The sequence below is a fragment of the Cyprinus carpio genome, chromosome A25, assembly GCF_018340385.1.
Source record: "Cyprinus carpio isolate SPL01 chromosome A25, ASM1834038v1, whole genome shotgun sequence".
Taxonomy (NCBI): Eukaryota; Metazoa; Chordata; class Actinopteri; order Cypriniformes; family Cyprinidae; genus Cyprinus; species Cyprinus carpio.
The window spans coordinates 11,389,375-11,416,216 of NC_056596.1; the positions used below are offsets into that span (position 1 = coordinate 11,389,375).

Here is a 26,842-nt window from a genome sequence, read left to right on the forward strand (position 1 = left end):
AGTAACTTGTTGCACGAGCCAGTGGGGCGGGATTTAAATGTGCGGTAATGTGCGGGGGGTTTGGCTCCGGCTGGAGGAGGAAAAGTCGAGGGGACTGTGGGAGTCCCTCAGCGCGCAGTTCGGGAGGTGAGGTCAGGCGTTTCCCCTTTGGCTGGCCCCCGTGTCGAGTGTTTTTTTCCCTCTGCGAACACCGAGAGGTTTATTACCGTTTTATCAGAGAGGATATTACACGTTCGGGTGGATGCACACGGAGTCGGTGGTTTATTTAGGAAAAGAGTGATGGTGGACAATTCCAGTAGCAGCAAAGCGCAAGTGGTGAGTTCCGTCCTGTTGGCACGGAGCCCTGTTTAATGTATTGATAAGCTACTGTAATATTTAATCAGCACACCTCGAGCGTATAAAATATTACATGTACATTTAAGATTTTTTTTAAAGATATAAACTCAATTAATCAGTATTTATTATAATTACCTTCGTGTGAACGATCACGCTATTATATGTAGTGAAAATCCACATTGTACACGTCATGATTTCAAGATTTAGTTTTTTCTGATGATACATCTTGAGCTTTTTATTAGTTGTTAAAGTTCGCGTGCTGCCGGATTCGAAAAGTCAAACACATCTCCAGTTGTTTCCGTCAGAACGCGATACTTTGTTGCGTCGCGCGTTAGTTCTCTTTTTTTTTTTAGTTTATTTGTTTTTTTTGGGAGAGCGATATTTTTTTGGGGAGATGTTTTTAGTGTGTGATGTGTGTGTGTTGTTTTTTTGCTCTCTTTTGTAAATGTGTTCTTTAATTAGTTATAAAGTAAAAGCATAAATCGACTGGATTTGGCTAAATATTAATTATTTAACAAAATGTAAAACGACACGCCGTTTTGACCGGACATCCGGTCGTTCTTCTATCCCGACTGGTCGCCTCTGTGGGGGGGTCAAAGGTAAGTTGGCCTACTGAGCAACAGGAGAGCCGCGGAATGCGACCTTAATCTTTTTGGGACATGTAAATACTGTTAATACGAATTAAAATTCTTGCGAAATTAATTCGAATTCCACCCAGGCATCTCCGTTGTGATCATTTGCTTACACGTAACGTATTTGTTTTTCATTAAAATTAAACAAATTTGATTTTCCCTTCTTCACGTCGTTTGTGTTTATTTGTTTATGCGCATTTGTGTTCTATTTGTATCTAATTCGAATTGAGTTTGAATTTCTCGACCACGTCGTTTGTTTATTTGATAATGCGTCGATAATTCGAACTCTAATGCCTTTAAATAAATGATGGTTTGAATTAAAATAATTAAAGTGGCTCAAAAACAGTGATTGTTTTGTTTACACATAAGTTGTTGTGTTGCGTGAACGTGTGAAAAAAAAAAGTTTTAAAAATGATTATTTATGTGTATTTTCACCTGATAATGAAAATTCTGTAAGAATATTTCCACCCTCAATTTGTTTCAAACCTGTATTATTTTATTTCTTCTGTTTAACACAAAAAATGATATTTTAAAGAATATGAGTAACTAAAGAGTTGCTGGTCCCCGTCGACTTCTATAGTACGGGATAAATTGTCTGGTTACCCATATTCTTCCAAATTCAGCAGAAGAAAGAAATTCATACAGGTTTGGAACAACTTGAGGGCGAGTGAATGATGACACAAAATTTTTTTTTTTTTTTTTTTTGAGGGGTGACGTAGCCCTTTAAATGTTGATCATATTGAACTGTTGTTTTAGTAGAGTATGTTGTACTTCCTTCATCCTAAAATGTTGTTTTTTTAAGTGGAAAAGAAATGAAATTAGCGTTTTTAAAAATAATTAATTTACTTATTTCCATCTATCCACAATCCAGCCCAGCTTGTCTCAGGACAGCGGTCTGGCTGGTGCATTTTCCCAGGTGGCTTTCGGAAGTGGAGCTGGCGTCAAACTGGAGGCGGTTATGGAGCAGCTCCAGAGACAACAACAAGCTAAACTGGAGATGGAGCGCAAGGAGCGACACCTCAGGGAAGCCCATATTCTGTACGCCCAGCAGCTGGCTGCACAGCAGGCTATCATGGCCTCTGCCAGAGCTCAGGGCACCCCATTAACCCCTGATTTCTACAGTAAAAACTCCAGAGACAGAGCGCTGAAAGGTGGCCAGGGGCCTCAAACTGCCAGGGGGCCCATGAAAACCATCTCTGACCAAGTACACGAGGAAGACGCCGCTGATGAGATGGACAGAGGAAGAGGGTCCGAGGGGGACGAAGACGACGACGATGAGATGATGGATGGGGAAGACGGTAGCGAAGAAGAGGAAAGCGAAGGCTTGGAGTTCCTCAGGAAGCAAAGTCTTGCACTTCAGCAAGCGTCTGTCGGAGTTCCTCCGTATACGTTCCCCGTCTATGCCGCATCGCCATCCGCTGCTAAAAAACGTCCCCTGTCACCAACCACTAAGATGAAAGACGAACCTGAAGACTCCCTTCCTGACCAACAATCGTTCAGCACACCAAATGGAATGGCTGATTGGAGCCTCGATGACTCATTCAAACAGGTTTGTATCTATATTTCTTTGACTTGTCATTAATCTCAAGAGGTTTCAGTATGTCAGGCATTCGGAGGCATTGTGTTTACTCTCACTTTATCATCAATGTCCTTCAAAAGCAGCAAAACAGCATATTTTCATTCATCTCTGCATGATTTGAGGAGTGGCAGATCATGAGATGAATTGTAGAGTCTTTACATGTTCATAAACTGTGGAACCACTAAAACAGACTCATCTCGGCTTACTGAAATGCTATCGGCTCTGAATAGGACATCTAATCCAGTTTTCTCGAGCGCAACAGGAATATGTGTTCTCCCAAAAGTGTGTAAAAGAATTGGGTTGGACTTCTACCTCTTTAATAAGAGGGAAGTGTTTAGTGAATGAGCTCTATAGAGTCACTTCATACGGCATTGTTGAGTGTAATTTTAGTCTGGAGATTTTCACAAAATATGTCCAGATCACTCCAAAATAATAAAAAAAGAAATAGTTTTATTTTGCTTTAAGGAAAAGAAACCTGTTTTTACAACCATTAAAGACATTTACTTAAATTAAGCACAATTCCCCATTCATTCTCATTACCATAATGCAAAAAGAATTCTTGTTTTTGTATTATCATTACCTTAACGTAAAAAAGATATTATATTATTAAATTACATGTTCATAAATGATGGTAGTATTTGTTATACTGCCTTTAATTATGCTGATTTAAATATAGATTTAAAAAATGAAATTGCGGTAATGAGAATCATAATTAAATCAATGGAAATAGAAGTAAAATGTCAAAAGCCTCAATAGGAATTTGGGGTAAAATGTGCTTAATTTGTTCCGAAAATAATTACAAATAAAGTAGAATTTTTTTAAATGTTTTTTGAGGTGTGTTTTCATATTTTCATTTCCGTAATGTAAAAAAAATAAACAATGTTATGTAATTATAAATAATGATAGTATGTTATGCTGCCCTTTAATTTCTGCTGATTTCTAATATATATATAAAAAAAAAAAACTAAAATGCTAAGACATCTAATCCATTTTTTTTGTTTTTTGAGCACAAGAGGAATTTGCGTTCTTCCAAATATAAGACTTTGGGCCTCTTTTTTTTCCCTTCTCGTTGCGTTCTACTTCTTTTTAAAGCTATTGTCCTCCTCTTCACTTATTGTCAATAGTCTCCTGCTGTGAGCCAAGCTGTACCCTCAGACATGGTCCTACAACTCCGTCAGTTAATTTCTCAGTTTGTTCATCCCTAGTCTTTAGGGAATTCTGTCCTGACATAAGTCTTTTGTCCCTGGATATCCCTGAAGTGTGGCGTTCTGGCAGGCGGCCCAACAGGAGTGCGCATTCATTCTCTCTTTCTTCTGCCATCTCACTTTCCTCTGTCATTCCCCCTACTGCTGGTGATTCTTGAGAACAAGCTCTTGGCAGTGTGCTGTAATGCTGTCTTGGCCTGTGACCAGAGAGGCACGCTGTCAAGTTGCAATACAAGAGGCAGAATGTTACAGGCGTGTGCTGTTGGAAAGCAGCCCTGACAGTTCACACGTGGAGATTTCCCTCAGTTGAAATAGGCGAAACTGGACAACTGTGTGTGGGGCTCTTAAATAAGCATGTTTAAAAGGATTATTAATCCAATATTAATATTCTGCCATCATTTTCTCACCCTTAGGTTGTTCCAAACCTGTATGAACACATAAAAAGATATTTTGAGAGATATCTTTTTTTTTTGCTTTTGTCTTTTTTTTTTTTTCAATGGGGTCCAAAGTTGGACATTGGACATTTGTCAAAGGATCATTTTATGTTTCACAGAGATAAGAAAGCCAGGATTCAGGATTGGAACTACATGAGACAACTTCTTCATTCTCATGTTTGGGTGAAGTAATTTTCATAAACGCAATTTCGTCCTTTTAAAACGCTTGCGTCAATCACAGTAGGATGAAGCCATCTTAAAGAAAATGGTCTCTGTGGGTTTAATGTGGAGAGATACTTTTTCTCTGTAGTGCTGTCATCCATTTTAGTGGCCTCAGGTCTGAGCATTTTGTTTGCTCAGTTGCGTTTGAGTGATCGATCAATCAGGGAAAAATGGATTGCTCTAATTTCATATGTACACTCTTATGGCTTCCTTTAGCCATTGATATTTGCATGCTTTCAATCAAAGTCCATTTACCCTACTTACATTGAATAATACAACATATATATATACATATATATATATATATATATATATATATATATATATATATATATATATATATATATATATACATATATATATACCGAAACCCCCAAAGCGGCATTTAGCAGTGCATCCATTTTATTCTGTGTTTCTTTGATGCTATGACTGTGTTTTTACGTAAAACATCCAACATGGTTTTATTGACGGTTACTGACATCAAACACGTTCAAAGCGGTTTTATTTGCGGTTGATCAGTAACAACAAGCACAAGTCGGTAAAAGTATGGTAATGTTTGGGAAGGTTGTGTGTTGACAGGCGGGTCTGTGATGTTTTCATTACACCCATGTCATTATATATGTATTTATAGAGGGTAATGGTCAGAGGGCTTGTATACTGCTTTTCAAATATAGGCTTGTCCACGTGTATAGGAAACAATAGGAGATTCAGGGCTGTGAAAAGGCTGACGGTTGGACTTCTACTTCATTACTGAGAGGGAAGAGTTTAGTGAATGAGCTTTATAGAGTCACTTCATGGTGAGTGTATTTTAGGGGGGTGATTTTCACAAAAACAGATTGTCAAGAAAATGTCCAGGATCCTTCAAAATCAAAGGGAAAAATAGAAAATTATATATTGCTTTAATAAAATAAGGTTTTTAGATAGTAAAACCCTAAATAAGAATTTAGACAACCAGGTTCAATGCATGGAACTGAAGTCATTTTTTTAATTAAAATAATATACTTTAGTAAATTTAATTAATGATTAAGATAAACTTTTAGTATTTTTGGTTGAATTTTAATGCACAAAAAGCAGAAACAGACTTCTTTAATAAGCAAGGTTTTATAGCTTGAGGGGCTTCAATCCCACCCCACCCTCTTTTTTTTTTTTTTTTTTTGGTCCCACCAGTCTTTATTTCTGTCCTTTAGTATTTAATGATGCTCTCTGTGGTAACAGTATCAGATTGCAGGGTTGGAGGGATGTGAAGAGACTGGTTTGATGGCACTGACTACACAAAAGAGAACAGATGCCACAAATGGCATTTTTAAATGAGGGTTGGGGGTTGTCTTTTTGAAGCTTTTCACACTTAAATGGATAAGCCTCAGTCAATCAGTAAACACCTTTGTAAAACACAGTAGGCGCGTGTAAAGTTGGCACCAGTGTTTACTCATAATTTTAGCGAACCGGGGAATTAATTGGCAGTTTGCAGATAAAGAAAGTTCACCTCATGCAGCTTTGTTTAGAATCTTCAAGGGGAAGGACTTTCAGGTATTTCAGGGAGGCCTATGGATGGAGAAGTTTGGTTTGGAGATGTTATGATAATTATTTCTACTTCCTGTGCTTGAAAAGTTGAGTTTTGTGTTGTTGCTGATTTGCTTTTCGCTTTTACTAGTGTTGAATTCAGTAAATCATCTCCCAAGTCAATGAGGAGGTCAAATGGCCGCCATTAAACTTTTCATTGAACACATGGCTGAGGCCAGTCCAGATAGCTTGGCGCCCTTTAAACCTAGTGTATTTAGCGGTGGCTGACACAATGCCCTTTTTAGGGAGCTCGGCATGGTAATCTATAGGGTGATTAATGGAGTTTTAATCAGGCTCAGTTGACGTCGAAGCACGCATGTGCCTTGAGTTACGGCCTCCCATTTGGCGAGTATGATGACCATATCAAAGGCATCGGGTCAATAGAAACACCCCCGCTACTTTGATTCTGCATTTGTCAGGAGAAATATATGGCGGCAATTAGTAAAATCTTTAAACCAAGTACCTGTTTATTATTTTAGGGGCCAAATATTCATTCCAAGTCTTACTTTGAAGCCTCCGGTTGCATTTTTGGCACACTCTTTAAAAATAAAGGTTCTTTTTTTTTGGTATCGATGGTTTCATGAAGAATCTTTAACATCCATACATTATTAAATATAAAGTTTCCAAAAATGTGTTTTCACAGCGATGCCATAGAAGAACCATTTTTGGTTCCCTAAAGAACCTTTCAGTTATTTTCTTAGTGTGAAGGACATTTTATTAATCTAAATAACCTTTTTTTTCACTATAAAGAGGCTTTTGTGCAGTGGAAAGATTCCTTGGGTGTTAAATGTTCTTCATGGAACCATTGATGCCTATAAAGAACTTTTATTTTTAATAGTGTAGAATCTTTCCATTCCGGAAAAGATTCTTTATACTGGAAAAAAGGTTATTAAGGTGTTTAAAATGTTAACACTAAGAAAAATAGTCCTTTTAAGAAAAGGTTTTTTGGAGAATCAAAAATTGTTCTTCTATGGCTGTGAAAACCTTTATTTTTAGGAGTGTACCCAACATGGATTGGGTTATATTGTCATCTTCGCAGTTGCTATGGCAAAAGTGATGTGTACGAATAAACAAAAGTGCTTTAGATCGCACACTCTTGATGTTCTCCCTTCTCCCAAAAGTGCTTGTTTCTGAACGTTCAACGGGAAGTTTGTCCTTGGGTTCGGGAACAATCTTGCTTGTCGAACTCTGTTGCATTATTTAACTGTCAGTGTCACCTTGACAACGTTTCACCCCCCACGCCAACAATACAACCCAGCCGGTAGCAATCAATTCTTATTATATCAGGGATTGCTGTCGCAGTGGAATGATTTTCCATATAAATTATCAGTGACCCGACAGCCTCACACTTGTACGTTCGCTTCAAATGTTAGCACGACATCTGGTGCGTATTATTAGCACGGCGTAGCTTGTTTCTCTTGCAGGTTATGGGCATTAATGCACTCTCAAGGTCTGTCAGTCTTTATCTGGTAGATTTGACAGTGCTTGGTGGTCCATCTTGATGGAGAAGTTTCAGTCGGACGACCCTCCTGGGTCCTGTAGCCCATCTGTGCGATAGATCAGTGCCAATTCAATTAGCAATGGTCTTTGCTCTTAAGAGTATCATCTCGACAGGCTGATTCCATGATAAAACATTGTTTATTTGAATTGCGAGCTGTCAGATGGATGTTTTATAGCCTTGTTTTGGTACCATTTCGCCCTTCCCGTTTTCAGGGCAGTGTGAACTGTCTGGTCAAGTGGTAACTCTAACCCTTGAATAGGAGGCGTTTGATAGTAAAAATCTTTAAAGGCCAGAGGCAAGAATGTGAGGTTGGTGAGGGGCTGGCGTCTGCGTCTAGTTTGTCCAGCCCCACCCAAAGGAAACATTCCAAGTGGAATTAGAGTTTCTTTTCTTCAAATGGTGAGAATTCCCATTAGGGGCCTGTGCATAAAAGGAGAATAGAGGGAGTGTCTTTGTAGTAGCCGTCCTTTGATTTGTGACCGTTTCTAGTCCATTTCACCAAGTGTAACAGAAGCAAGTAATGGAGAGGGGAATGGTAATCAACCAGAAAAGTATATGGGGAAGGGAGGGGGTGTTTTCTTATTTGTCTGTCCATTTCCTTTCCCTCTTAACACGTATAGAATATTTGTCCCCAACCCCCCTCAAAACCTGTCCCAACTCGCTGTTTGCAGCCTTCGTTTTACCAAAAGCAGCTTAGGGCTTTATCATCACACAGTATCTATTTATCAGTGTCACTAGAATGTGGAATTTCAAGCACACCTAGGAAGAAATCAAGTGCTAAAAAAATGCATTCTTACACATAACCCAGCAGGGTTGGAAGTAAAGTTTTTGTGTCATCAATTAAAACATGTTTATATTGGCTAAAAGTACATTTTGTGCTATGAATAATCTAGTTATTTTTGATATCCATATTTCTGTTTTTCCCCCATATATATCCATATTTCTGTTTTTCCCCCATATATTTCTTTATTTTTATTATCTGTTCTTATGTTTTATTATTATTACTTGAGCGTAACCTTTATTTATTTATTTATTATTTTGGTAAAATTATTTGGGGTTTTCAAAAAAAACTGCACTTGTTAGTCCAGTTTGACTACATTAATGAATGTGTCTTACAGAAGTAGACAGGATCCAAGAATGGCAAGGTATTATAAACAGGACATCATCATCATGCTCTGCATCCCGTAAGGCCCCAGATTTAATTCTTGAGGGATTATTGGTGTTTAAAAATTCTTAAATTTAGAAGAAAAGCCACCCAAGACAAGGGATCTTTTGGAATCTGCCCTCCTTCAGTTTCTTCCTTTCCAAACTTTCCGATACTGAGATAGGACCGTGGTGGACTGAGATGTTCACACCTGTGACTATTTGTTTGAAAGACTATCTGTTTTCTCATGTAGCACCCAGTCAGGACAGAGATAATGGATGTGAACTCTGCCTCAGGCCTTTGCAGGATGTTTAAGGATTTGGACAAGTAGTTACAGGCCCTGGCTTTGGGCCTTTTGTCTCTCTTTGAGCTCTTCTTAACTATGTGCCATTTGTATTGTTCAAAGGGCCATATCAACCAATAAGGCTTAATAAAGCTACATTGTGTTTTCTTTTTACCCCTCCTCCTTTTGTAGTAAACTTTACTTTTTTTTTTTTTTTTTTTTTTTTTTTGATACAGTTGTACAGGCTGTACATTTTACAGACTTTTTCCCACAGTGGACTTCCACGTCATCTTATTGTGGGATACTGGACAGCCACACACCTTCAAATACCACTTAGTGTTGTGCAGCATACAACCATGAATTGCTCTTAATGGATCCATTACAAATTCCCAGGGATAAAAGTCCCCAATCTACTCCCACCCCCACCTCTCCAGCCTCGATTGCTCCTGGCACAGCAAGGAGCCGAATAAGTGAAACTGTGACTTTTGGCAGTGGAGACCCAATTATTTGATTTGGATTAAAGATCTAGGCCATCCCCCATTGGTGCTGTTCAGTGCTGTCGCCTGTGGAGCAGCTGCAGCGTTGTTGAAAATCTAATGGGCGTGTGGCGCTTGGACAAGTTCTCTTGTTCCAGTCAGAGAAAGTTCCATTGATCTGTTTTTTTGTCTTTATGTAATATGGTTATTGTAAAATAGTGATGGCCGGAATGGCAAAAATCTTATATTCTTATATTACAGTAGTTGTATGTAGTAATTTTTTGCTGAGAGCTGCCTCTACCTTTTCTGTACATCTATCTTTTCTGTTTGTTTGTTTGATTTATTAATTAATTTATTTTTATTTAGAACTTCATTGTATTTTTTAAATGTATTTATCTGATTTTTTTTATTTATTTGCATTTTTTTTTTTTTTTTTGAGAACTTGCCTCTATCTTTTTTTTTATTATTATTTTGGGTATTTCTTTGATTTAGTTTTTAATGTCTTTTTTTTTTTTTTTTTTTTTTACCTTGAGTACCTCTGTCTTTTCTTATTTTATTTATTCATTCATTCATTGTTCTTTTGTTTTGGTTCAGTTTTTGTTTTTATGTGGGTAACATGAGTGTATCTGTCTTTTTTACCATTTATTTCTTTTTTGTTCTGTTTTTTTTTTTTTTTTTTTTTTAGTTCATTTGTATGATTTGGTATTTTGCAATGTTACTTAGCGACTGTAAATGACCTACATTTATGTTAAATGCATGTGACGCATCAAAACGAAATTGCTCTCAACAAAGCTATAATCAACAAAGCTATCAACACTGAAAGTGCACCATTTGAAGACTAGGCTGTCATTTTATTTTTTTGTGTCTTTATATATTTGCACCACAGATTTACAGTATAGCAGAATCTTTACATAGTCAGACCACCCAACCCTGTTGTAAAAGAATGCTTTAAGAAGAAATTGAGTGCCTCAACTGAATAGTGACTCATGGTGAGTGCTGATGACACAACTGTCCCACACAGCATGATCTCTAACTTATCAAAATTCCTTTCAGCATGCTGGTATATTTGCATTTACACCCAAAGAGGTCTGCTTGATAGGGGAGGTAACAGTTTCATCTCAGTTGAACAATCCCATCTAGGTGTTGATAGCACTTTGGGAACCCCACCCTGTTATAGCATTACTGCCTGTTGATTTAATGTCTCTGGTTACTCAATGATAGACTATATTCACATTAGAAGATCTCTGCTTGTGCCTTTTTGTTAGGATATCACGTCTCTAGTAGACTCATGCTGTGGTTTCCCCCCGTACAGATTTTTTCACTAAAATAATATTTTTCATGAGCTACACTTTAAAAATAAAGGTTCTTTATTGGTGTCAATGGTTCTGTGAAGAACCTTCAACATCTGTGGAACCCTTTCTTTGCACAAAAGGTTCTTTATACTGGATGTTCTTCACACTAAGAAAAAATGGTTCTTTTAAGAACTGTTCACTCAAAGCGTCTTTGAGGATCTAAAAGTATTACTTCTATGGCATCACTTACAAAAACCCTTTTGGAAGCTTAATTTTTAAGAGTGTAGAGTTTTGTGCCCATCCTTTTAGCTCAAGTCATTATTTGCCACATTCAGATGTGACAAACACTGTACAATGCTGTGTGTTTGTTCCTTCAAACCCAAGTAATTATTTGCTATGGTCAGCTAGGGTAGTGGTTTCTGTCGAATTAATATGGGGGAAGGGGCTTTCATTTCCTTTGGGTGACCCAGATGGTCATCTGCTTCCTCTTCTCAGCTAATTTGGCCACTAGCCAATCAGTTCTCCCTTAATATGATTAGTAAGGCTAAAGCCTGACCTGTAAGCCTGATAACAGCTTGCACAGTTCTTGTCAGTGTCTTCGATGCAGGATAATGTTTTGCGTTCGGATCAAGTGTTGACGCCATTTGGCTTGAGGTGTGCACCGGGCGAAATCCGCAGAAGTCTTGAGATTTCTCGTAATCCTTTTATAATGGAATTCAATACACGAGTGCTTGTTGTTTTCAGATTCCCTCAAGGTTATACAGTAGACGCTCATTCACTTGACACATCACAATGCCACACAGCATGGATGGCCACCGTAGTTGATTCCCTGCCGGGTTCCCGCTCCCGGGCCCAGCTGTTGTGTGTTTGCTGTTAACATGAAGAGGGCCTGGCTGTAGAGCGCTCTTACCCAGCTGTGATTTACTTTGCATATTAAAGAATGGGGAGGTGGAGGAGTCCTGTAAACTGCTTTATTGCCACTCTGCCTTTTCCTTTCAGACTTTGTGTAAATGAATACTGAAGCCACAGTGGATAACTTGTAATCAAGCACAGGGCATGTGCACAGGGGGACTATTAGATTTTATAACTGTTTTGTGGTCACGGCCTCCGGGTAACAAGGGAGAAGCAGTGCTAAAGATGATTGCCTTCAAGCAAATGAGCTAAAAACATTGCATCAATCTTAATACTAGAGATATACCAATGTATCTGTAACATGGGTTATTGCCTGATATTACAGATTTTAGGTGTATCGTTATCACTCCATACTTATATTAGATAATACTGGATATTTCTGCATGCTTATTTCTTCTTTTTTTTTACTTTATATTACTTTTGTCAACATCTATCTGTTATTCTTTAAAATCACTGATAAAGATTACAGATTACAGCGATATTACATCAACACTGTTAATTGTAATATTTAGTATATGTATTTAAACAAACATTTTTTTCATTTTAAAGGCTTTTTTTTTTTTTTTGCTTTTTTTGCTTTTTGTTTTTAAATGGTTTTTATTTTTATTATTTGTTGTTTTTGTATTGCTTTTTGTTTTTTTTTTATTGGTTGAATTTTAGATGTATTTCAGTTAATTATTAGTTTTTTAATCGGGCTATTATTTAATTGTTCATTCTCATTTTCTCTATATTTAGATTTAAAATTGATCATTAAAACACTAATAGTTACTTTATATTTATCTTTAGCAAATCTCAAAATGATTTTTTTTCATACCGTATATGTTGTGATGCCTATATTGACTTTTGCATTTAAACTTTTCTTTTTTGTAATGTGTTTTATTGTTGTTGTTGTTGTTGTTGTTTTTTTTTTTTTTAAGACCAGATTGTATATAACTTTTAATATCGCCCATTTATTGGTTTTTGGTCAAAACATGAAAATAATAATCAGCCAGAAATGTTCAAAAGTTTGCATATGGTACATTTGTACTTATCTTGTAGCTTCTGTCCACTGTAACCCAGTTTTCAGTTCCGTACCCCTTCTTGTTCACACAAGATGACCCTTGGAGTTCAAAGGTTAGCGTTAAGGAATGCCGTCCTGACACGCAGACAGGAGCCTGTTTGTGCATCTTGACTCCCGACACCCAATAACTCACTTTCTGTCCGTTCAAACAGTGGCCCCAAATGTCATCCTCTGCTGTCACGTTGTTTTGCTAATTGTTTTCTCTCTTTTCTCCTAGAATGGAAATTCAAGTTGGAACGAGGAAGGCGAGGGTGGGAGAAGCCGAGCAGAAGCCTCCAGAGACTTTGCCAAGGTAAACATTGTTTCTACGCAATGGTCATTTAGTCATTACACATTTTGACAGTGGCACACAAACACAGTTTTGCTCAGTTATTTAACTTTATAGTAGCATGTAGAGGAAACACCTTTTATAGATTGGGGCTGTTAGTTTTTCATCACAATTAATGTACGGATTCAGTTCATATTTAAAGAAAGAAAATGAAATATACAATGATTGGGCTCATCGGTTCTGTAAGGGGTGTTTTTCTTTTTATTGTTTTTTTTATGTCTCTTATGTTAACCACGGCTGCATTTGTTTGATCAAAAATACAGTAGAAACAGTAATTTTGTGAATTATTCCTGTGATGTACAGCTGAATTTTCAGCATCATTACTGCATTCCTCAGAGTCATATGATCCTTCAGAAATCATTTTAATATGGTAATTTGATGTTTAAGAGACATTTCTGATTATTATCAATGCTAAAATTGATAGTTGTGCTTAATATTTTTGTTGAAAACACAGTACATATTTTTAGGATTTTTTATTAGAGAGATCAGATATATTAGAAAGATGGTATTTAATTGACTTTATCTGAAGTTTCCGGTCAACATCACATACTGTACATTAACAAATTGACAGCCCTTATTTGATATATATTAACATATAAAATTCTGTATTTAATTGAGCAAACAAGGACTTTTGTTCAACCCTAACAACAGTAGCTTTATGTCTACAAAGAAATTGAAATAAAAGAAGTTTCCAAAAGGATGTTACAATTATTAACTAATTAATTGTTCACAATTTTTCTTTCAGCTTTACGAACTGGACAACGACCCAAACCGGAAGGAGTTCCTCGATGACCTCTTTGCATACATGCAGAAACGAGGTAGGACGGGCTCTGTTAATCCTATTTCAAACATTAATTTCCTCCCAAAGGGACCTACATCTTGTCTTTATAGGACAAGTGTCTGTAGGAATAATTGATTCCACTTTAGCGTCACTCTTTGGTGATGACCGATTTAATTGGGCACTTCACCTAGCCTGGAGACGGCCCCCTTAAGGCGGGCGTACACTTTGCGATTTTAACTGTCGTACGAGCTCGCATGCGGGGTTTTTTTTTTTTATTATTATTATTTTTAATTTTTTTCTCTCGGAAAATCGCAAATGGTCACAGCTCGTGCCGTGTGAGAAGAATTACAGACCGATCGAGAACGTTACGGTCAGAATCCTTTTTTTTTTTTTTTTTTTTTTTATAACTTTCAACACAATACAAAACAGTAACATAAACACACTGCATGAAAAGAGAATACAAAGACAAAATTATAAATAAGATGACAAGCAGAGCATTGTATCACAGATCAAAATTAACAATAAAAACTGGGGAGAATATATGAATCATCTATGCACTTCTAGGAACACTGTCATACCAAGCCACAGAATGTCACAGGTAGAAGCATTCATGCAGTTAAGGTATGGTGTCCATATACAATTAAAAGCATCAGTTGTAGAATGAATAATACAGGTCAAGACTTCCAGAGGAATAATCTCCCTAATGACTGAATACCAGTCTTTGATGGAGGGAGGCTTATCACTGATCCATGACATCCGTAGATTCTTCCTGGCAGCAGAAGTTAACAGACTAAAAAGTCGAAACGTAATGCTTATGTCAGAGTTTGTAAAATCTTAGTAAATTTGTGTCGCGTGTGACTGCCTCCGTACGATTTTCGGATAAATTCAATAGTCAAATTCAGAATCACAGCATGCCTTAGTTAAGTGGAGTCATATGTTCCCGGTCTCAGATTAGCATACTGTGACAGAAAGATGGGACTGACGGCGTCATCCGACTAAGCTCTCAGTGACACAGCTTGATGGGGCTATTAACCCCATACCACAGATTTAAACTCAACCAGATGGAGAGATGTTTGTGTTGGTCTACCATCAAACCCGTACCACCTACTAGTGTGCGTAAGTGGGGTTGTCAGCTGAGACTTCATAATGGGCGGGGGATGGGAAATAGTGTGATCTTACCAAATGTCCATCACTTAGGTCCTCTCATCCATGATTAATGATGTTTTTTTGACTGATGGAGTGTGTGAAAATGAGTTCTGTGGGTGACGGTTGGGTGTTATTCAAGTACTGAAAGTGTTTTAGCGTGCGTCTTGACTCATCCGGGATGAGTAGCTGGTTTTGTATAGACTGCGACCAGTTTCCACTCAGCAACTTTGAAAAGCATCCAGACATTTCTTGTTTTGTTGATTCGATTGTCTGGTGTTGGTCTGAAAGGCCTCTGGTGCCATGTTATCAGTGACTAGCTCGCTAGCATCTCTCGTTCTACTTCAGTTTCATTCTAGTAGTCGACCAATATAGATGTTTTGATGTCAGATGCCAATTCTAATATCTTAAGGCCATTTCACACTGCACCGACAAACTCCAACAAACAAATTGGCTCAAGTTGGCCATTGGATTTGGAATATTATGAAAAATAACTGTCATGTTCACACTGCACCAACAGACACTGACCAACTCTCACTGACTGGGGAGAAAATGGATGATCCTATATCCACCATCCAAATTTTACTCTTATTAATGTCTTTGCTTGTCATTCTTCGCATGAAAAGACGGCGAATAAAACGAAAGAGGCTGTGGGTGAAGCCGTGGTTGCTGCAACGGGGAAGACGGGCACCTTCTTGAATTTATATAGCTTTCAAAAACCAACTCCCGATATATACCACAAAAAAATTAATTTGAAGAAAAAAATACCAGTAAATAACAGTTGCTGCCATAAAATTGCAAAACTGTTTTTATTTTATTAATGAATTAGAGATAATTCTTTGTAAAATGAATCAGTATCAATTAATAACTTATGAATAATATAATGAGATCTGTGAAATAAACGTAAATGTATTCTTTTAGACAGAAACTTTTTGTTTCTTTGTTTAACATTTTGTCTAATAATTTATTAAAACCGAACTGTTAAACAAAATGTAATGAAAATAGAAAACGGGAGCTTGTGTGTCAAAATAAACACACTTAACAGCCAAAAAAAAAAAAGGCAAATATTGGGCATCCATTAGTTTATTTCAACACCACTAAATAAAGCATACAATATGGTGCCTTTATTTGCTTTGGAAACATTTCTTGGTGTTTGATGTCCAAAGTAAGTTTGTTGGTAGCCTTTTTATTGTATGTTTAAAGTAATAGGTTACAAGTAGGGCTGTGCAAAAGATCCTATGCGATTTTCATATGCATCTCGTCAGTAAAGCCGCTCCTGTGATTAGCAGTAAATCGCCAGCACGTGCTTTCAGATGGAGCGGCGTTTACTACACAGAGCTGTAGTTCACTGACAAGCTACACAAAATTGCGTTCAAAATTGCAGGTGATTCATTGCCGATTATGAACGCGATTTTGTGTAGCTTGTCAGTGAACTACGGCTCTATGTAGTAAATGCTGCTCCATCTGAAACAGGGTTGCCAGGTTTTCACAACAAAACCCGCCTAATTGCTACTCAAAAGTAGCCAAATTGCGTTTCAAAGAGGTTCTCCTGTAAAAATCACGTTCCGGGGGGTAAAATACAAATTTTTCGGCAGGGTTCCTCCAGCAAAATTCGCATTCCACGGGCTAAATATCACATTATTGGGGGCGCTTCAACTCGCGGACGTGAAAAACAACCCGCAGAAACAGTGTTAAAGTGGTCCAATTCCATGGGAAAACCACAGACCTGGCAACACTGATCTGAAAGCATGTGCTGGCGATTTACTACTCATCACAGGAGCGGCTTTACTGACGAGATGCACATGAAAATCGCATTTGATTTTTTGCACAGCCCTAGTTACAAGTTAAGCACTTGTCCCTTCTATTTTTTTTATTAAAAATAAGCATTTAAAAAAAAATTGGGTTGCAGACAGTGAAGCACTTACATTGGACGTAATGGGGCCAATGATGTTAAAATACTCACTAGTATAATATATAATACTCAATAGTATAATAGTATAATACTCAGTGGTATAGCCACAAGACACAAACATTGTTCATTTGGTTCTAGTGTAAAACGTAACAACGTAATGCCTAAAATGTCCCCATAAAATGATGAGAACAACGTTACTGATTGCTTAATTTTTTAACAGAATAATTAATATAAGTGATTATTTACTTATACTACTAATTATAGAATTATAAGCTTCACATTCCTGCTTTTAAATCCTCCAAATGTTGGCCCCATCATAAGTGCCTCACTGTAATCTTTTTATTAGGAAAATGAGGGAATAGTCAAAATTATTTTTGGCTGATATCGACTGAGCTTCACTTGCATTAAACCCGTAAAATTCCATTACATGCCACACCCACTGTGTGTGTGTGTGTGTGTGTGTATATGTTTGTGTATATATATGTGTGTGTGTGTATATATATATATATATATATATATATATATATATATATATATATATATATATATATATATATATATATATATGTATATATATATATATATATATATATATACTATGTGGTTAGTGGTGGCCGTTATCGGCATTAACGTGCTGCGCTAAACGTGAGATTCTTATCGGGCGATAAAAAAAAATATCGCCGTTAATCTATTCTCAAAGTTGGAGCTGGGTCTATACTACGCAAGCTATGATGACTTTCACCGTGATAGTTTAGCGCGGATGTATACCTAGACGAATTGCACTGTAGGAGGCGAGAACGAGTCTTCGAACATGTGTGTATGCCTAGTGTGAAATTACCAAGCTTCCCAAAAAAAACCTTGACAAGACTCACGCCTGTTTCACACATACTCCGTCTGCAGTGTGTATGCAGTCCGTTTGTGTATATATATATATTATGCTTTGATCTTTCTAACTTTACACACACTTATAAAAGTCGGCCTCTGCCCTGTGTATTGTCCACATCAGAGCCCTTGAAACTTGATAAGATGGGAGGAGGATAGGAGCAGTGGCTGCAGGGGAGTTTTGTGAGGGGATGTTCAGTGCCTGGGGGATCAGATAGATGGTGGCTGAGGTGGATTAAGGGGCCCCTGTCCCTCTTCTGAAGATTAATGAGACCATAAAACTCAGGGCCCCACCTTTGATATTAGAAGAATGATAGAGAGTAGAAAAGCAAAGACAATGGAGTGACTGCTGAATAACAGCGGGATGGGGAGGGGATTGCATGGGTGAGAGGAAATGATGACAAGATGAGCAGAGAAAGAGAGGGGCCGTATTAAATTATAGGAATGCAGAAAACCAGCTAGTAAAGTTCTGCACCAACACAAATTTAAAACTGAGAATACAGACCAGAGTTGACTAAGTTTTGATGCCCTTGTTGTTTATAGAACAATGTAAGAACTCTGTAGATGCTCTAGATTTACATTAAGGTAATCGATAAAACCATGGTGAAATAATTACTGTACAACCAAAACATGAATTATTTAGGCAATGGGCCAGCAATATGAATAAAGATGTCGTCATAATCATCATAAAAAGAAATAAAACTAGTAAGTTAAGTAATAGTTCATTAAACTAACAAAAACTTTTTTAGTGTATCTGCTGTTTTTGAATGTGAATCTTACAGCCAGAACTATTTGTTTAGTAAGTAGACTATCACTATTATTTTCAATTAATCATATTGGTCCATATTGGATATAAATACCATATTGGCACAAAAATCAGAATTAATATAATGTTTTTATACTGTACATTGTAGTAAAGCATTTATTTCTAGTTTTTTATTATGTAGACTAGAGTAAACAATATATTATAGAATTTTAATTATTTTTTAATCATAACATGACAGCCTTGTTGCCAACATGGCGTTTAAAATTAACAAAAATAAAATCATAACATGAGAATGAGTTTATCAACATAAGTCAGAATTTTGATATCAATGTTGTAATATCTTAATATTTTTAAAGTATTAAATTGATTTTTTTTTTTTTTTTTTTTTTTTTTTTTTGGTGCAATGCAAGAAAGTACCAAATATTGAAACATTTTATACAGTATTTACACATGTATGAGAATGCCGCAGTTGTCCAATCAGAATCAATTATTCTAAATACTCATATAATAGTCTCATAAATGTATCTATTTACCACTTATGTTGAACACGCTTCCTTTGTTAAATTATTTAACTGGCCCATTTTAATGTTTTGTAGCTTCTCATTGGTAACAAAGAACATTTTAGAATTATGACTAAGAGCATTTGTCATCCAGTTTAATTTATTGTCGACATAGCAAACAGCTGCTGGGTTTCCTCTAGTCAGCTGGGAGGAGGTTATACGTGAGCACGGCCTCTATTGTGTGACTTCATAATAAGTGTGGCATGTCCTGTTTGGAACATTTGTCTTGTCACTCCTGAGGCTTGTTACTCTCCTCGAACATGTTTATGACATCCTGGGTTTGAAGTGGGATGCTCCTTTCCCACCCGAGCGCCTCCGTCTTTTTGTAACCACAGACAACAGATTTATTTAGGAGAGTCAGGAAGATCCCCAAAAAACTCTTTCCTTATCCCTCTCTCTTTGCTTCAATATTCACGCTCCCCCAGAGGAACAGTCTTGCACTGAGCCCTCGATCCGTTAGTTTTATGGCTCAGCGGTAAAGAGACGTGGCTCTCCTGATCCAGTAAACATGTTGAAGTCTTAATCAAATGCACTAAATCAAGCATGACAGCAAATTCCTTGTGCAGCATTAAATCCAGCTGAATTACGACCCAGTGGCTTGTTGGATAGGCAGACTATATATAATATAATATATATTGTATTTTTTTTAAATACACAAAAATAACAATTTTCTCTGTGAGTCCATAATAATATAATGCATATACAGCGTGTTTTTAGAGTTGTGGAGTGGAAGATGGGTGTCAGAGGAAAGATGAATTTTAGTGTTTTTGAAGCGTGTTTATCCCTGTTACACTCATAATTGCTGTTGTCAAGGATGGTTGTGGATGAACAAAATCTGTCTGTTTTTAGGATTTTCTTGACAATGCAGGGTTATTATAGTTAACTAAAACCATAAAACTGTTACTTTCATTCATAAAATGTTAGCTGAAATAAAAGAAGATTAAGCTATTTTATTTGTTATTTGCAAAAGAAACATTCCCATTTTCATTTAAAACTGAATTAAAAATGAATAAAAACCATATTAACTATATAGTTTAAAAAAAACTAACAAAAATGACAAACAACAAAAGGACTAAAACATAAAAATAATTACTTCATAACTAAAATGAAAAATGAATGACTAAAATGAAAAAGAACATGGAAATTTATAAAAATAAAAATGAATTCAAAATATAAATAAAACTATAATAGTTTCTTGATGCTAAAATAACAATGACACAATTCAGTTTACTGTAAAATTATAGCAATGCAAAAAAGATATAAATATAAATGATGTATATCATTAAATTCATGTTTTTTGTCAAATAAATGTGTGATGGTAGCATTTATTGTTTTAAATTAAGTAAAAATAGTTGTTTTACAGTAAAATTTTGTAATGCGAATCAAATGAAACCATTTAAATGTATTTATTTTAATTTATTTGTTTTGTTTTGTTTATAATTGTCATTATTCATAAAATCCTTCCAGACACTACTTTAATGAGAATTGTGACATAAATAATGTGCAAAAGGCACGAATGTTCCTCAAATATGTTTTATTTTTCTGTTTGCAAAATGCAATTTCTTTCTTTGCTTTTGACTCTGGTGTGAAATGTGATCTGGCAATACTGAAAAGTTTTTCGGGTTATCAAAACAAAAGATCTAGCCACACAGCAGCATCCAGAACCTTTCATCGGATGTTAGACCATGCACTTCCTGTATGCCCCCTCACTTCCTCTCTACAGCTGCATTACAGTAAGAATGGCAATCATTGTTTAGGTCAGAGCGTGGAATTTCCTTCACCAGCCCGGCGTCTCGGGGTGCCTTATTGGTTCATCGCAGAATGCTGGCTTCTTAATGTGGGCAGCTGTTTCCTCCTATATTTAGGGCAGTGGTCAGATTCACTGGCCTATTTTTTTTTTCTAGAGAACAAATGGGGGAGGGGATAAAATTAGATGGTGTGATAAAAAGTAAATTAGTTAGAAATTGCTCCCACTTCCTTTTAACAAACATATTAGCTTTGTCTATGAAATCAACATTTACATGCAAAAAAAGACAGCATTGTATTAATTTATAGTAGTTTAACAACTAGTAAATTGACTAAAGCAATTTACTTTTTTTTGGAATAGAGTATGAAACTGTCCTGCTTTTGTTTCCATATGTTTGTCTTTATGAACATTTAAATTGGTTAAGTTCTGACTGCTCTTTTCATAGATTGTATGTTTGCATCTCTGCACCCTCATGCTTTTATTTCATTAACCCCATCTGACGTGTCTCATTGGCTATTTCTTAAGACGTATGAAGGGAGACAGCATGATATCAATTAGGAGTGCAATGCTTCAGCATTAAGCTGTAGCACAGCTCACATCAATCAATAATGAAGCCTCTTTAGCAGGAAAAGGCTTTCAATGACTTTTCCATTCTTGAGTTTGAGCTAAATTGGTTTTGCAGTTATGGAGTATGTCACAAGGTCGCTCTCTAGACGCCATTGCTCCCCACGATTTCCTGTGGACCTGTACCTGAATCTCCAGCTCAGTGACCTAGTGCTAACCTTTTGCTCGAATCTGAGCAGTGATTGTTTGATGAATGAGTAATGTCATTCCCAGCATTAAATAACTGCCTTTCAAAGGGAGCTCTTGCTCGGACTCTCCGGGGGGTGCTGGGTGCTGGTAAATTACACTGGCTAAATGAACGCTTTATGGCTGTTTGCTGTGAGGGGTTTGAGAACAGAACATTCTGATCCCGATAATTCAAGAGGAAGCACACAAACAACCACGAAACAGACATTTGGTGTTTGTTAGAAACTAGCGACTATATTTCACACGTGTGTAAAGACCAATGAACAAGTGCTGTTCTTTTTTTTTTAGGCGTTTTTATTTTAAATGTTATATATTATAATATTAATATTTAGCATTTGAATATGTTTATAGTATTCAGTATAGTATGTTTATATTATTTAGCATTAATAATTTTATGTACGTAATTGTTTGTATTATAATATATATTTATATGATTTATATATTTTATTTTTATTTATTTATTTATTATTATTATCATTAAAAAAATGTACATTAACTGAACTATTTGAATATAATTTTATATTGTATTCAGTATAGTATGTTTTTTTTATTTAGCATTAATATTTTTATGTGATGTTTTTTTTTTATATTTATGTATTTTTTAATGTTTGTTTTTTTTAATTGTTGTTTTGTTTTTATGTTTTTTTATTTTTGTATATAAATATCATTTAATGTATTTAACTAACTATTTTGTGTATATATATATATATATATATATATATTTTTTTTTTTTTATATATATATTTATACATTTTTTTTTTTTTTTTTTTTTTATTGAATTTTTTTTTTTTTTTTTTTTATTTTTATTGATTTATTTATAAATACAACACCTTCAGGCATGTCTCTCTTTATTATATATATATATATATATATATATATATATATATTTATTTATATTTTATATATATATATATAAGGTGTCCATCTATGTGCATGTGAATCCATGTTAATGAGAATGGAGTGGCTAAATAAGGGCATAATCCTGACCTTAAGTCACCAGGACTGTTTAAAACCCCACTTCTTACAAAGCACACACACATACATTAATTGGTTTTATTCCAGAATAGGCCCAGCGTGGTGTGGTATGGGGGAGGGGGGCTCAAAGCCCCTCCCCTCCTGTTCTGTATACACACTTGTAACTGTGCTAACAGAGCATGTGTGTGTGTGTGTGTGTGTGTGTGTGTGCAGTTTTGCAGACTCAATCACTTCAAACCATTTTTTTGTGAGGGGTGGGTGGCACGGATGCACATGCATGCAAGAAACAGGCTTCTGGTAGCATCTCTATATTTCAGCTCATCGCTTCCTATCATCACACCATCATTTAGCATAGTTACTGTGTTGAATGTCCTATCACTTCCCACAGTCAAAACCTTCATCAGTCCTTCAGTACGATATTAATACAGCCCTCTACATGACGAATCCATCATTTCACAGTTACTTTCTTAGCCCATCATTTCCCATAGTCTCATAATCAATGCATTAGTGTCTTAAAACCCATAGTTACCTATAGTTTGTCTTCATCAAACCATCAATTTTCATGGTCGACATCTTCAATCAGCCCATCCTTGCACACACACTTTTATCAATCAAGCTTTTTTATCATTTTTTTTTTTTACAATAATAGGGCACTATGAATTCTTTTTCAGAAATATAAATTTTTAATGTCTATTAATTGTGAGTTTAAATCAGGTTGAGACTAAACTAGTCCTAAAATACTCCACCAACTCCTCTTCCTCAGCTGGTTTGATGTGATCCATCATCTCACAAAATTGAAACTTAAACTCAGCTGTTCCTGTCCGTTCTGTTTCCTCTAGGTACACCTGTGAATCGAATCCCCATCATGGCCAAGCAGGTGTTGGATCTGTACATGCTGTATAAACTGGTGACTGAGAAGGGAGGTCTGGTGGAGGTGATAAACAAGAAGATCTGGAGGGAGATCACCAAAGGCCTGAACCTGCCCACCTCCATCACCAGCGCCGCCTTCACCCTGCGCACACAGTAAGATTGCTGACATTTTCCCATGTACAAACATGTAAGATTGCTGACATTTTCCCATGTACAAACATCGTGACATTTTTGAATTTGCATACATCGACACATTCATGAAGTATCTGTACCCTTACGAGTGTGAGAAGAAGGGTCTGAGTTCCCCTGGAGAGCTGCAGGCGGCCATCGACAGTAACCGCAGAGAGGGCCGTCGCCCAGGATACAGCAACAGCCTGTACCGCTTCTCCCCTTCCCCCAGTGCCTCAGCCCCGCACCTCCTCTCTCCTCCTAAAATGCACCTGCCAGCCACTGGACATAACGGACTGCAGGCCACCCCCAGTCCTGGCCTGAAGAAAGCCACAGGTTTGCAGCCTGTTTAATGAGATAATCATTGCTGCTCAAGAGAATAGAAAGAGAAATTTGATTTCTTTAATTTCCCTGAATAATTTGTTTAGGTAAAAGAAAAACATTGCACATCATCATAAGCATTTGGTGTATTTGCACACCCTAGTGGTGGGACGGAGAGCCACATTCTTATAGCTGCATTTACTTAAACCCAATTCATTCATTTAGATTTGGATTGGTTGCCATAATCAGACTGAAAAACCTTTGTTAACGCCTCAATCCATCAGATTGATCAGAGCTGAACCCGAATTTGATCGGATTGGAAAGAGTGGTGTAGACCTGAAATTATTTGATCAATAGGAAAAAATTAGGAAATGTTTATTTATATATTTACTAAATATTTGCTAAAAAAAATTCTTCTGGCATATGTAAACATACTTACTAAAAATATTCTAGCCATACAGTGAAATTTACATTTAATTGTTTTTTCTGTTGAAATAAATACATTTCATTAAAGGCAGGAAGTGTGTGTAGGAAATGGAGCATGTTTCCTGGACTGATGGAGGAAACTCCATTAAGTGTAAAAGCCATTAAGAAACTGCATTTTCCTGTGAGGGTCTACTGACAGCACCAAACCTCAGGGGCCGGAGTAAATGAATCGCTTATCCTGATGTGCAATACAGGGAACTATGTTTATGTCAAAATACCTTGCTTGGCATACTAGGAAGTAGCATTTTAGCAAACTAGCATTCAGGTCTGGCTCAATTGACTAAATAGTGTTCCAGAAGTAAAAATCAAAGTCATTTTTCCCTATAGGGGAATTTATTTTTTAACAATAACTTAACCTTTAAAGACAGACCTTATGAGAGCTACAAAGTTGTTAATCAATGGTATATGCTTCTGCTGAAGGGATCAGCCTTTATTATTTTAGTTGAATTCCTGGTGGAACAAATAACCTGTTTAAATACATTTAAATATGGAAGTACAATATGTTTTTAAGTTGGTGTGAAGCAACAGAATATGTGGAGGGAGTGTCCTGTCGTGAATAGCATGTGATATAGTAACAGATGCAGTTCAAGATTTCAAGCATTTTGTTGTCCTCCTCAGTCCCAGAGGACGGTCCAGCCTCCATGTTGCCAGGTCGACTCCCCCTAGCACTGGCTCTCGGGCATCAGCAGCAGCTGGCACGCGCCGCCACCCTGGAGCAGCTGCGGGAGAGGCTGGAGACCGGCATGAGCGCGGGGGCCGCCACGCAGGAGGGGCCCGAGAGGAAGATGGCGCGTCTGGCGGAGGAGCAGCAGAGGCTACTGCAGCAGGCTTTCCAACAAAACCTGCTGGCCATGGCATCCCAAGTGAACCCCGCCACCCTGCGGATGAACAACACCAGCACCCGCGGTGAGTTCTGTGACGTTTTTATTTTTATTTAAAACATGTACAGTGACATGAAAGTGAGACGAGTTCATTGACATTTGGATCTTGTTTTCAGAGGACAAACAGGACATGTCTCTCAGCATTTCTTCTAATGGCTCTGCTAGCATTAATGTGTCTGTGGAGGTCAATGGGATTATTTACTCAGGTGTGTATAATTTATTGTATTTGTGCACGTGTGGGATTGTCCAGTATTTTTTTTTTTTCAAGTTCAAAAAATTGGGTCGGTGAGTTTTTTTTATTTTTTTTTATTCTCATTATTTGACCAAAATACAGGAAAAATTTTAATATTGTGGGATATTATTTTGAAATAACTGTTTTTCCATGTTAATATATTTTAAAATGTAATTTATTCTTGTGATGGTAAAAAAAGTCTTTAGTGTCACATGATCCTTCAGAAATTAAAACATTATAACATGCTCATTTGCTGCTGAAAACATTTGATATTTATGTTGAAAACATAAATGAAAAGTTGTACTGCTTAATATTTTTGGGGAAACTATGATAAAAAAAATTCAGGATTTTTTTAACGTTCTAAAAAAAGTTTTTTGTAACATTATTTATAGTCATTTTAATACTTTTATTCAGCAAGGTTGCATTAAATTGATCAATTTCTCTAAATAAAACTAAATTACTAACCCCAAACTTTTGAACAATAGTGAATAATACAGAAATATTTCAGTGTGAAGTAAATGAATGAATGCATTTTTTATACTGTTTACAGGGTCCTTATATGCTCAGAAGGCTGGAGCTGTTCCCACCGCTGTCACAGCCATGTTCGCAGGCCAGACCTCCACCCTCAGTCCTGGTGTCCCCTCTTCCTCCTCCTCTTCCTCCTCCAAAGGCTCTGACTCTGTGGATCCGGCCACAGGAGGGTCACCCTAACGGTCACCAGCTCCACGAACCAAACAGCCAGTCAGTCCAACCCAAACTAGTCCTCCCTCAGAGCGGCGTGAGCCGTTCTGCCCTCTAGAGGTGACACAGCAAATCACATTCTGCCTCCTGCACAAACCACAGCTGTGTTTTCCTTCCAGTGAAGGGAGGACCACACACATACACTTTTACAAACTCATCAGCTATTAAAGCTCATCACGGACCCCACCTGCTCTTTTCTACAAGATGTTTTCTCAGGAATGAGAAGGTTTTTAGCGATTCAACAGAATACCTCAGCTGTCTTAATCTCAGTGCTGTCATGAGTGTAAACACTTCGGTGATCATGTAATCATGCCTTTCATTCACTCACAGAGATCTGCGAAGCAATCATGGCATGAACAATCTACTTCTGCCAAAGTCACATTTGTGAGGTTGTGGTTGACACCTTTTTCTCTTTTTTGCTGTCTGTTAATTCTCTTATTTAAAGTTTGCTGAATTTACCTCATCTGCAGTGAATTTAAAAGACTCAGGATCGATTATGATACTGCTGTGTTGCTCTTTGTCTAATATGATGGATTTTTAAACACGCTACAATCCCCATCAAGTGTTGCAAAGTTGGTTTGGTAAGAAAACACGCTACAATCC

The 26,842-nt window shown here is 36.8% G+C and overlaps 1 protein-coding gene across 4 annotated transcripts; it reads left to right on the forward strand.

Moving 5' to 3' along the window:
• On the forward strand, positions 1–26,734 carry LOC109072712 (AT-rich interactive domain-containing protein 3B-like). 4 transcript variants are annotated; one of them, XM_042715495.1, is made up of 9 exons: positions 1–315; positions 1,840–2,517; positions 12,854–12,928; positions 13,710–13,782; positions 23,380–23,566; positions 23,667–23,914; positions 25,004–25,291; positions 25,383–25,472; positions 26,049–26,734. In XM_042715495.1, exons 1-9 carry the CDS (start codon positions 280–282, stop codon positions 26,207–26,209), a joined length of 1,836 nt encoding a protein of 611 aa, XP_042571429.1. In that variant the 5' UTR covers positions 1–279; the 3' UTR covers positions 26,210–26,734. The 4 variants fall into 4 exon arrangements, with proteins under 4 accessions (XP_042571429.1, XP_042571431.1, XP_042571432.1 ...); XM_042715497.1 differs by having other exon boundaries at positions 13–126; XM_042715498.1 differs by lacking the exon at positions 1–315 and adding an exon at positions 914–935.
• Positions 26,735–26,842: the final 108 nt, after the last annotated feature.

Excerpts from the sequence above, each read along its gene's own strand:
- LOC109072712 (XM_042715495.1), top strand. The coding sequence starts at position 280 with ATGGTGGACAATTCCAGTAGCAGCAAAGCGCAAGTG. Across the intron at positions 23,567-23,666 it reads TTCACCCTGCGCACACAGTA|CATGAAGTATCTGTACCCTT; the intron begins AGATTGCTGACA and ends CATCGACACATT. Across the intron at positions 25,473-26,048 it reads CAATGGGATTATTTACTCAG|GGTCCTTATATGCTCAGAAG; the intron begins GTGTGTATAATT and ends TACTGTTTACAG.